Source organism: Diachasma alloeum, unplaced genomic scaffold (genome assembly GCF_001412515.2).
Source record: "Diachasma alloeum isolate Michigan unplaced genomic scaffold, Dall2.0 Dall_scaffold_00211, whole genome shotgun sequence".
NCBI lineage: Eukaryota > Metazoa > Arthropoda > Insecta > Hymenoptera > Braconidae > Diachasma > Diachasma alloeum.
This window is the reverse complement of record NW_021680376.1, coordinates 980,666-992,228: the sequence shown is the minus strand read 5'-3', so window position 1 is coordinate 992,228 and position 11,563 is coordinate 980,666. Positions and strand designations below refer to the sequence as shown.

General features: G+C 35.9%; 2 protein-coding genes across 2 annotated transcripts; both read left to right on the top strand.

Annotated features, from left to right (window-relative positions):
* Positions 1-571: 571 nt before the first annotated feature.
* Positions 572-5,003, top strand: LOC107036761 (zinc finger protein DZIP1). Its single transcript, XM_015254904.1, has 3 exons — positions 572-692; positions 1,402-1,766; positions 2,706-5,003. The coding sequence occupies exons 1-3, from the start codon at positions 572-574 to the stop codon at positions 5,001-5,003; spliced, it is 2,784 nt and encodes a 927-aa protein (XP_015110390.1).
* A 1,309-nt stretch (positions 5,004-6,312) lies between these two features.
* On the top strand, positions 6,313-9,667 carry LOC107036734 (O-glucosyltransferase rumi homolog). The gene is made up of 6 exons (XM_015254873.1): positions 6,313-6,503; positions 6,752-6,923; positions 7,271-7,472; positions 8,018-8,296; positions 8,598-8,830; positions 9,463-9,667. The coding sequence occupies exons 1-6, from the start codon at positions 6,377-6,379 to the stop codon at positions 9,656-9,658; spliced, it is 1,209 nt and encodes a 402-aa protein (XP_015110359.1). The 5' UTR covers positions 6,313-6,376; the 3' UTR covers positions 9,659-9,667.
* Positions 9,668-11,563: the final 1,896 nt, after the last annotated feature.

The following is an 11,563-nucleotide window of genomic DNA, read 5'->3' as shown; positions in this document are numbered from 1 at the left end:
ATGAAGTTTTTTTGATCCAAAAATTTTTTTTTCACGCTATGTTTGATGATATCGAAATCAAATATCCAAACGCTCCCGAATGTTCATAAAAATGTTATAATTATTAGAATTGGGATTAATGACAATATTCAAAGACTGGAAAAGTCTGAAGTTGTGTAAGACATGTATATTTGTTTTATAAACACGCAGGTGACTTCAGGCTATTCAGCGAGAGCGTGGGCGATAGGAGCAGGTGTGCAGGTGCAGCTGCCCCTGGCGCAGCCCTTTCCCTTATGTTTCCCATCGTGTAGTTGTTAAAGTAACTATTACTTCAGCAGTATCAACACAAATGGATTCTCTCGTATCAAAACACATCGGAGAGTATCTCCCAGACGGGATGAAATTATTTCGAAGTGAAAATGTTACTGCGACGTTTCTATCAGGTGGTGAATAGCAATTTCACGCAGCAGTCGGGGATTTTCACAGGAAATTTTTTTTTGCGAGGGTTAAGTTGTTGAGGACATCTTTTGTTCTGTCCCTTCATACCCCCATCGCGAGAAAGGAGATGGTGAATTAATTGCTGAATACGAGGATGGCGTTTTCGATGAGAGCTGGCACTCAGTGGTGTCACGATTTTCCGAAGCTCGCACGTGAGTCTGGTTTCTACTTCAACGTTCATAGAACTCCAGTGCGCATCGATTGGAATCGTATAAGTATGGTTTCCTCTTAGGGGATGGTGGGGTAAAATGGACACTGGACTTTTTTGAAATTATTTATAACTCAGAAACAAATTTAGCAATTCAGTAGCGAAGCGGTAAACCGGGTCAAGTCGATTTTTACTATTGGCTAGTTTTTGACGAATATCTCGGAATCTAGAAGAGATAGAAAGATCTTTGTCATGACCTTTTTTGTAGAGCCAATAGAGCGCTATAAAAAAAGTCTTGAGGAAAATTTTGCTATCTCTCTTAGATTCCGAGATATTCAGCACGATTCTCAAAGAAATTGATCTCAAATGTATCGAAATCGTCTCAAATTTTCTCGACGTCTGCAAACTAAAAATATAAACTTTCTGAATCATAACACAAAGATTAATGTAAGTACCTAGTGTTACACTCTACGTAATGACGTATATATATATATATNTATAACAAAAAAAAAAAAAGATATTCAGCAAAAACTAGCTAATAGTCAAAATCGACTTAACTCGGTTTACCGCTTCACTACTGAATTGAGCTCAGTTTTGGCTCGTCACAAAGGGAAAGAGTTGTTCTTTGTATTAAAAAAAAAATTATTAAATTTTATCACCATTTCAACCCCTCAATAATATTTTTAGAACAGTCAAAAGTGTCCGTTTTACCCCAGCCTCCCGTGTATGTATAATTTTTCCTCGCCTGTATACACGAGACAATCATAAATTTTCAGGTACGATAGATATTGAGCGTTTAATGAGAGAACGAGACTTTTTAACAATTGACGAAAACGTCAACAACGTCGTGGATTACTCGTTAGAGAGTGCCTATGACATCAAAATTCTCGATCCAAATTTCGTAAAAATATTCAGACTCGCTCAGCTGTCGGTGGAGTACCTGCTGTATTGCAGGCAGTACCTGGACCAGAGTGTTATCATTCTAAAGGATGACTTGAAACTGCGACTCGAGGAAAACCACAAACTCAAGAGAGAATTGTCGACCGCGGATGAGCAGATCAAGGACTTGAAGGAGAAATCCAGGGAGAAACACAAATGGCTTGAGAAAAAGTTCAGTGATTCGAGTGGTGAAATCCACAAGGTAATAATGATCTAGTGATATGAATCAATCGATGTGTAGACAATCCTGAGAGAAATCTTCTATATTTTCTCATTATTTGTCATTTTAAAATCACAGAGTTTTTGTACGCAGAAACGAATTCGAAAATTCTATTGAATTCCCTTCTACTAGTGTTTGGCTGATTCATTTGAAAAATGGCAGCTCATCTTTTCTTTTTAATAGAAATGTTCAACGGAAATATTCTAAAGAGAGAAATCAGTAGAATTTGATTTCTTTTGTACAATTTATTCTGTTGAGATGTTTTCTGTAGAAATTTCTGGGCTCGATTCTGCAAGTGTCTTTGTTTGATTTTTCAAATGAGATCTTCGAACATGCTAAATTTATTCATAACAAACAAATTATTCAACACATTGAAATTTAACTTCTGCCATTCGATAGAAGGATCATTCAAGTATTTTCAGTAGAAATTTTAAAATTTTTGGGGAAAATTTTGCCGATTAACGAGATGATTTAATATGATTGAATAGGTTGGATGAAAATTTTTATCTACAACTTGTGTTCATAGAAAAAATATTATAAATACATAGACAGGACAAGTTTATGGGTCGATGCATGGTATCGACGCCGCACATGAGGGGTTGACAGTTAACAAATCTCGTTTGGAATAAATGAATCAAGTAGCGAAGTGGTAAAACGGTACAAGTCAATTTTGACTAATGACCAGTTTTCAATAAATATTTCAGAATCTAAGGGAGATAGCAAAATTGTTGTCATAACCTTTTTTGTAGAGCCGATTGAGTGCTACAATAAATGTCATTATGAAAATTTCGCTATCTCGTTCAGATTCGGAGATATCCCTCAAAAACTCAAGTGAGAGATGTCGACTTGAACCGTTTTACCACTTCGCTACTGAATCAGTCTGTCAGTGCATAAAATGATAATTTTTCGTTCATTTCCCAGTGCCCGCACTGCCCGAAGACCTTCATATCCTCCGTGTTCATGACCTCCCACATGACTCGTCGTCACTCGACTCAATCTCTCCCCACACCGTCCCCCGTCCACGAAGAATATCGCGCTGAGGCCGAAAAGCTCCACAACGAGATAAAAACCCTGAAAGAACGCCTGAACGAAACCGAGAGGATAATCCGCAGTGAATCAGGAAAGCTCCACGAGTCAATCTCCAACACGAGAGTCCTCCACTCCCGAAAAATCGAGTCCAACGATCGGCAAAAAATCGAGGAAGAGTACGAGAAATACCGCGAGGAGATGAGCAATCTCCGCAGCATTTTATTCAGTGAAGTGCGAAATATCGAGGGAACCGAGAGAAAACATTGGGACAAGCACGACGAGAGGAATGAGCTGGTGAAGCAGCTGGGAGAGGAGATCCAAAGGCTTCGCGATCAGCTGCAAACCCAAGCCTTTCAAATTTCCGACTCTCAATCGAAGCTCAACACCCAAGAGAATCAGTATTGGCAGTCGAAAATTCAGGAACTGGAGAAGCAACATCAGCTCGACATCCAGAGGCTGAACCAACAGTTGATCCTCAACCAGCAGACAACCGAGAAAATGAGGATGGATTACACGAGTAAAATCGTTCAACTCGAGGAGAAGTCCAGAAATTATGTGGACACTGTGGTCCAGAGGGAATCGCATGAGACGGGCATCGTTCAAGCGATCAGAGACGTTGACACTTCAGACACGGAAACAGATGCAAAAGTCGAAGGCGAGGGCAAGCGAGGAGAGATTGAATCGAAGAAGAAAGAAGAATTTCCAATTCCCTCGGAAATTTCGTCGGAAAAGAAGAGGCAAAATTTTGCGGCCGAACCACGCAGAATTGAAGTGAAGGAAGTCTACTCGGGGGATAAAAATCCGAAAGCGTTTGAGAGGAGAAATTTCCTGGAGCAAAATTTCCAAAAATCGGTTGATCGCTCGGGAATTCAGAGTCGAAATTTCGACGGAGATCGATTGGATGAGGAGGAGACGTCATTGGGGGGCGAGAACTCAGAGTCTGAAACAGTTTCAGAGTCTCAAATCTCTCAGAGTGAGTCGGGGGAAGACGAATCCGATGGATCTGGCGGCGTTGAGAAAGGAAATGAAAAGAGCCCCGAAGAAACGAAAATGGAGATTCAAGGGGATTTCGATCAGCGCCTGAGGGGTCTCGGCGTCGATCCAGAGTGGACGGGGATTCCCCCCTCGACTTACCGACAGTTGCTCGCCACAATGGCGCACCACCGAGCGCTGAGCGCCAAGAAGCATCGGAATTTCAAACAGATGAGGCAACAAATTTCGGAAAAACTGTCAAGTGCAGCTTCCAAAAGGCAGATTCTCCCCAAGTCCTGTGAGACTTCATCGACGAAGTCTCCGTTGAACAGACTGATGAGTAACGTTACAAGCAAGGCGATTATGGGCCTCAAGGTCCTGAAGAAAGACAACAAGCCCAAGTTTTTGTTGCGAGAGAAGGCGAACATCATGAAATTGCAGACTGACTTGCTGCCTAGAAAGTTGGATGAAGTTGCGTTCCGGGAGAGGGGAGATGCTGACAGAAAGGAAGATTCCTCAATGTTTTCACCGGTGAAGTTCAGCAGTCCTCGGTACGTCTCGAGTCCTCAGAGACAAGTGGACCCCTCGAGACAATTATTTCACTCGTACGAAAGCATCGGAGATTACGGTAAAGATTCACTGGGTCGATTCCAGGGGCAGACGAGTAATCCAATTCTAACGTCGACTCATGTCAGCCAAGGTTCGCCGAATATCTCCGGCTCGCAGGGCAAATTGGGTCAGATCGCGAGTCTACCGGGTTCCCCGAAGAACAATAAAAGTCTTCTGAAACCGATGACAGGGTCCGTTGGCAGTCTCATTAAGAAGAAAGTTTTGTTTGATCTGGACAATACTGAGGAGACGGAGAATAATTACTCCAAGAGCTCTCAAGTGTCTTCGATCTTCGAAAATAGCGACGATGGGGTCTCGAGTATTTCTGGGGAGCCAGTGGATGAAACCCCTGGAGTTTCGAAAATACAGCAGAGGGACAGGAGGATCGAAGTGAAGTCGAGGCAACAGCCCGTCGGGGGTGTTAGTCTCTGCAACAATGAAGTGTATGAAGAGATACTGGCGAAATCAGCGGAGAAAATGACGATTCCTCCACAGCCGGCACCTAGGGCATCCACTTCGGTTCATTCATCTCTTCTCTCGAAGAATTTTTCTGGGAGTAAAGAGTCCAACCTGGATTTTGATATTGAGGAGCTACTTCGCATGGATTAGTTCGCAATATGATGGGTATGAACATTCCTAGAAGAATTCAGTAGCCAAGTGGTAAAACGGGTCAAGTCGACTCATCTCCCAGTTCAGTTTTTGAAGAATATTTCCGAATCCAAGAGAAATAGCGAAATTTTCGTAATTACGTTTGTTGTAGCTCTCAATCGGCTCTACAAAAATGGTTATAACAAAAATTTTGGTATCTCCCTTAGGTTCTGAGATATTCATCGAAAACTGGCCAATAGTCAAAATTGACTTGTACTGAATTGGTGAGAGATTCTATTGGAGTTCTATTGGAACTCAATGAAAAGTTTTAGTTTTTTTTATTCGAGTTCTGTTGGAAATTGTGCAACTTTACCATAGGTTTTCAAATAGATTTTTTTAATAGAAGAAAGTAGACTATTTTTACATTTTTTATATTTTTATTCTGTTGGGATTTTTTCTGTCGTAATTTTTAGTTATTTTTCCGAGTTTTTTAGGTATTTTTCCCGATTTTTTAATGAGAAAGAACACTAAATATGCAGTGCAAAGAAAATTGACCAGTTTAGGCCCAAAAATTTCTGTAGAAAAACTCTCAAGACAATAGTTCATACAGGAATATCAAATCTTTTGAGTTTTTTCTGTCAATTGCTCATTTCAATCATTTTTAATAAGAATCAAGGTGAAAATGAATATAATTTTTAAATGAAGTTCCAATAGAATTTCTCAGGAGAAGCACTCGATTTTTCTATTGAATTTCTTCAAACATAATTATCAACATGTACCTGATCTTACCAAACATAAATAGCTATTAAGTGTTCATTGCTAAACAATAACGTAATTATCAGTGATCCTGCCTGGAATAATTATACATTAAGCGCCATAAGTTTTCTATGTAACCGAGGATTTTGTAACCTGTGACGTGGGAAGAGTTTATGAAAAATAATAATTGTGTGTGCGTATTATTTTGGTTTTTGATATTCTATTGAACAATTCCCCAACATTCCCAAGCGTTTTTTTCATGTCCAAAAGAGACTAGGGGCGGTTGGGGTAAAACGGACACTTTTGACTTTTTCTAAAATGCTAATGAGGGGTTGAAATGTTGATAAAATATAATATTTTCTTCTCAATACAAAGAACAATTCTTTCCCTTCGTGCCGACCCTACACTGAGCTCAATTGATCAATTTGTTTCTGAGTTATGAATAATAAAAAAAAAGTCCAAAGTGTCCATTTTACCCCACCCGCCCCTATTCTGTAAAAGTCAGTAGAATTTCATTTTTGCTTCCGTGCAAATATATTATATGTGGCGCGTCAGCGCCATTGTCACCCGCCAACACATCAAAAGCTGCCGCAGTATCCAGTGTCATTCGTGCAAGACTTCTTTGACAGTCAAAAATCATGTATTTTTTACAATTTTTTATACTGGCTACAATCTGCCTGAACGTGTTGTCCACTGAGGAATTCTGTTCCATCGAGAGCGGCACAAGTTGTCGAGAGAACAGTAAAAAACCCAAGATCTTAGAAGGTAACCTACAATGAAGTTTGTTTTCTGTTTGAAACGATTCTGTTTGAAACGATTTAAGTCAATTTTCAATGAATATCTTGGAATCCAAGGCAGATTGCAAAATTTTTGTCATAACCTTTTTTGTAGAGCGAATTGAGAGCTACAAAAAAGGTAATCGCAAAAATTTCGTTATCGTCCTTAGTTACCGAGATATTCATCGATAACTCAGTTAAGAGTGATTTCAATAATGAAAGCATAATGAATATTAGGTCCCCACGAAAAATATAAGGATTACTTGAAGGCCATCCAAGATGCAGAGAGTAGTTACGAGGAGTGTGAAGCCAAGAACTGCGGCTGCTTCGAACAAATTATCAGCAAGGATTTGCTACCATTCAGGGAAAAAGGAATCGATGAGCTTCTGATAGAATTATCAACATCGAGGTATTTCACATATGAACAAATTCCATTTAAAAAATTTTCATTGAAAAATTGCGTCAGGTTTTGACCAAGTCTATTGAAAAATATCGGTTTACTCCGTATTTTTTAATAGAAAATCTCCAGTTGAGATTATTCTATAGGAATTCCTCATTATGAATTTCTAAGTTTTTCCTCTCTATTGTTCTTCTTCCATTAAAAAATTCCAAAAAATAATAAGAAAGAATAAATAAAGAACAGAATATCTTAATAGAATAAATTGCACACAAAAATTGTATTCTATTGACTTTTTCTATAGAATATCTCCCCTTGAATATATAATAATTTTTCATCGTTCCTCCTCATTTTTCCAGGGGAATAACATACCAAATGATTGGAAAAAAATTGTACAGAAGTAGAGAATGTATGTTCCCCTCGAGATGCGCTGGAATAGAGCACTTTCTCTTCAAAATCATGGGGAACCTCACTGATACTGAATTCGTCGTGAACACGAGAGATTATCCCCAGTCTAATAAGTATTTCGGAGCTTCACTGCCAATATTTTCTTTCAGTAAGGTAATTAATTATAAATAAAGTTCAATATTTTTGTTGACCCTTTGTTACTCACCCGTTTTTTGAACAACTTTTTCAATGCCTTTTTTTCTTATCTAAAATTAATATAATACACATGAAAAATTTAACTGAATTTCCGTTGTTTATTGAGAAAACCCAAGAGGAAAAAACTTGGAAAATTGTTGTTTGAAAATTGTTTGATGAAGTAATTAAAAATTGCAACTTTTTGAAAATGACAAGCCTTTTCTATAAATAATTTATGAACAATCAATTTTCCCCTATAAAAATCATTTATTCGAAATCGTGACAGATTTATTCAGAATTTCACCGGAAATTGATTCAATGCCTAAAAAAATAAGATTTCCGAAAGTTTAAACAATGTCAATTATTTATTTATAATCAACGATTGTTTAAAAAAATTATAATTTTGTGAATAAAATGATAATTCTCTCACGCAATTTAATGGACAAATTCGAGAATTGAAAATGGTTTAAAAGACACTAGGATGTCCTTAAAATTACGAATTCACTGGTGTGTTTTTTTCGTAGACATCTGATTATCACGACATAATGTATCCTGCCTGGTCGTTCTGGGAAGGCGGTCCAGCGATAGCCCTGTACCCTCGAGGTCTAGGGCGATGGGATCAGCATCGATCTTCACTGAATAAAGCGAGCAAATCGACTCCTTGGGATCGAAAGGAGAATAAAGCGTTTTTCAGAGGCTCCAGAACTAGTTCTGAAAGGGACAATTTGGTGCTATTGAGCAGAGATAATCCAGACTTGGTTGATGCTCACTATACGAAGAATCAAGCCTGGAAATCAGATGAGGTATGAGGATTTTCCCCTCATTAAATATGATTTTTTCCTGATTAAAAATGACCTATTACATGAAATTATTTCACTTAATTTTGCTCTTTCACTTTTATTTTTTCGATTTTAACATTTACCAAAAATAGAATTATTATTATTGCTCGTAAAATCTTCTCAAAGATGAGTTGAGTTTTTATTTTTCATTTCACAAGACTAAAAAAATTATGAAAAAGTTAAATTTGAACAAAATTAAAAATTCGAATGAATAAAATCAGAGAACTGAATTAAAATTATGAAATGATTATTGATTTCGGTTTAGGACACTCTGCACAGACCCCCAGCTCCAGAAGTATCCCTGGAGGATCACTGTAAATACAAATATTTATTCAACTATCGAGGCGTCGCAGCTTCCTTCAGACACAAACATTTATTCTTATGCAACTCTCTGGTATTTCACGTTGGAGACGAGTGGTTGGAATTTTATTACGACGCCATGAAACCCTGGATTCACTACATTCCAGTTCCCAAGGATGCGAGTCAGCAGGAATTAAAGTGAGTCATCAAGAATGAATAAAATACACATCATCGTCTTTGCTTGACACTAGTACTCGAACTGCTGCTTATTTTGCTCTTTTGACTCGACAACAAACATGTGTTCAGAATTTACAGTGACTGCTTCCCATAATTTCTCAAGAGCCTGAAGAAGAATTTTGAATGTTGACAATGAATTAGTAGTTCGTAATTAGAGTTCTATTGCATTTTTTAAATGAATGAGTACACTTATCGTTGCTAATAAATCAGCAATTTGTTTGCGAATGGTTTCTCTTTTTTTAAATTCTTATTTCCCTATTCTCTTCTTCGATTTTTCTTTACCATGGATTCTCAAATTAAATCTAGACAATAAACTAGACACATCGAATCAATTGATAAGTGATATCAAGATAGTAGACTAGTAAACAATTTTCTCGAATACGAATATCAGTGTAGATTAACGGTAATAAAAAATGAGATAAATAATTGACTAAACGCAAATAAAAGATGAAATAAATAGTTTTTACATCTTATGTGAACTGGGTATTGTTATCAATTTTTTGAGCCATGACTAATTCCATTTTGATGACAATTTTTTGAGTGATCGTTGAAAAATTGAGTTACAATACAATTTTTTCTCCTCTTTTCTACAGAAAATTGATCTCTTTCGCCAGAGACAACGACGAAATATCTAAAAAAATAGCTCAACGAGGTAGAGACTTCGTCTGGAAGAAGTTACGAATGTCAGACGTCACTTGTTACTGGAAGAGGCTCCTCCAGGAGTATTCAAAACTGTTAAAACATAAGCCAAGACTGAGGGAGGAGTTGATAAAATTAAATAAAAAATGAAGAGACTGATGCAGAACCTTTTCATTTATTATTTTTTTATGTACACATCCAATGGAGAAAAGTTTTCCTCTCGAAAATGTCCGCCGCCGAGTGTAAAATCGATCTTCTTTCATGTAAGTACGAAGAAAATATATTACAATACAGATATCTTACAATATTGTTAATTTTATTATTATCGTTTTCAAAGCAATTGTCAATTCAATAATTAGTAAGTACTTGATTCACGACTGAAGTAGTACGAAGCGAATAAATGTGGATTAAATTATTATTCAATTGTAATACAAAGGATCAATTAATACTTTATGACGTGATTTATACGTTGATTATTATGAAAAATTGAATTGAAACAATTTTAATGGAAAAATATATTAGATTTCTATTGATATTTCAATTGAAAAAATCAGTAAATTTTTATTTTTCTATATGATCTATCCTCTAGAGACTTTTTTGTGCAAAAAAATTGCACGACAAATTTTAATCATTTTCCATTTTCTATAAAAAAATTTATTACGCCATTCATAAGTTAATTATCATGAGAAAATGAATTGAAACAATTTTAATGGAAAAATATATCAGAATTCTATTGATATTTCAACTGAAAAAATCAATAGATTTTCATTTTTCTACAGAATTTTTTAATGATGTCATTCATACGTTCATTGGCATGAAAAATTGAATTGAATTTTTGTGCAGAAAAAATTGCACAACAAATTTCCATAATTTTCAATTTTCTCTCAATTCTTTTTCATACATTTCAAGAATAAAATTCAACCGAAAACAACGTTGCAGTTAATACAAAATAAACGTGCCTTTCGTATAATTTATTAGGATAATTATAATTATCATTAGTTCATATTATACAAAAATATTCTCTAAACACTGGTATATGCATAATATTGGTTGCTTCATTACAACACATTGCTACTTCTCATACATCCTTAAAAATTACATTAACAAAAACTTACTGCGATGATTACACGGTCATAACCGAAATAGTATTTTGATACGCATGTTCGTACGATTAGCCCTTGGATTCAGAAAACTTTGTTATCGAATCTAATCACGTCTTTCAGTAGTACAACATGTGGGGATAACGATCTACCCTGGTTTCGATTAATCGGGCCGATTTTCGTCGACCGATCTGACATCACACTTGTGAAAAAATGTCGTAGGAAGACCGATTCTATTGTACGATTCTATTGAAAAAATCAATGGATTTTTATGTTTCTATAGAACTCATTCTCTTGAGATTTTTTCCTCGGATAGAAATTCCTCGGATTAAATTTTGTGGAGGAATTCCTATAGAACAGGTTTTGATAGCAAAACTGGATTTGTTCTATAGAATAGATTCTATAGAAAATATTCTATAGAAAAACTAGAATATGTTCAATAGCGAATACTCTATAGAGAAAAAAAGAATAGGTTCTGTATAAAATATTCTATAGAAAAAATCAATGGAATTCGATGTTTCTATAGAACTTCTATAGAAAATGTTACAATAGAGAAACTTGTATAGAAAGTTGAAATTTTACGGATTTTTCATATAAAATAATGTCTAACGTAAATTTTCCCTGAAAATGTTAATAATAGATTTTTCTATAGAACTAATTCTATTGAGATATTTTCTATAGAAATTCTTCGACTCAAATTATTCAAGTTTTTTTGTTCGATTTTTTAATGAAAAGAGAAGAAACAGAGTGACAAAAAATTTAGAAAATTTATTTCCAGAATTTTCTATAGAAAATGTTACAATAGAAAAAGTTCTATAGAAAAATCAAATTCAATATATTTTTTCTACAGAACAGTTTCTACTGGACATTCTCTCATTCTCAAGCCCCCTCACTAAACCTGCAGAATCTAGAATACAATCCACCAAAAACTAATAGAATTTTCAACAGAAGTCCA

Coding starts and splice junctions, on each gene's coding strand:
- LOC107036734 (XM_015254873.1), top strand. CDS start 6,377: ATGTATTTTTTACAATTTTTTATACTGGCTACAATCTGCCTGAACGTG. Junction 6,504..6,751: donor AAAACCCAAGATCTTAGAAG/GTAACCTACAAT, acceptor AATGAATATTAG/GTCCCCACGAAAAATATAAG. Junction 6,924..7,270: donor ATAGAATTATCAACATCGAG/GTATTTCACATA, acceptor TCATTTTTCCAG/GGGAATAACATACCAAATGA.
- LOC107036761 (XM_015254904.1), top strand. CDS start 572: ATGGCGTTTTCGATGAGAGCTGGCACTCAGTGGTGTCACGATTTTCCG. Junction 693..1,401: donor CATCGATTGGAATCGTATAA/GTATGGTTTCCT, acceptor ATAAATTTTCAG/GTACGATAGATATTGAGCGT. Junction 1,767..2,705: donor CGAGTGGTGAAATCCACAAG/GTAATAATGATC, acceptor TTCATTTCCCAG/TGCCCGCACTGCCCGAAGAC.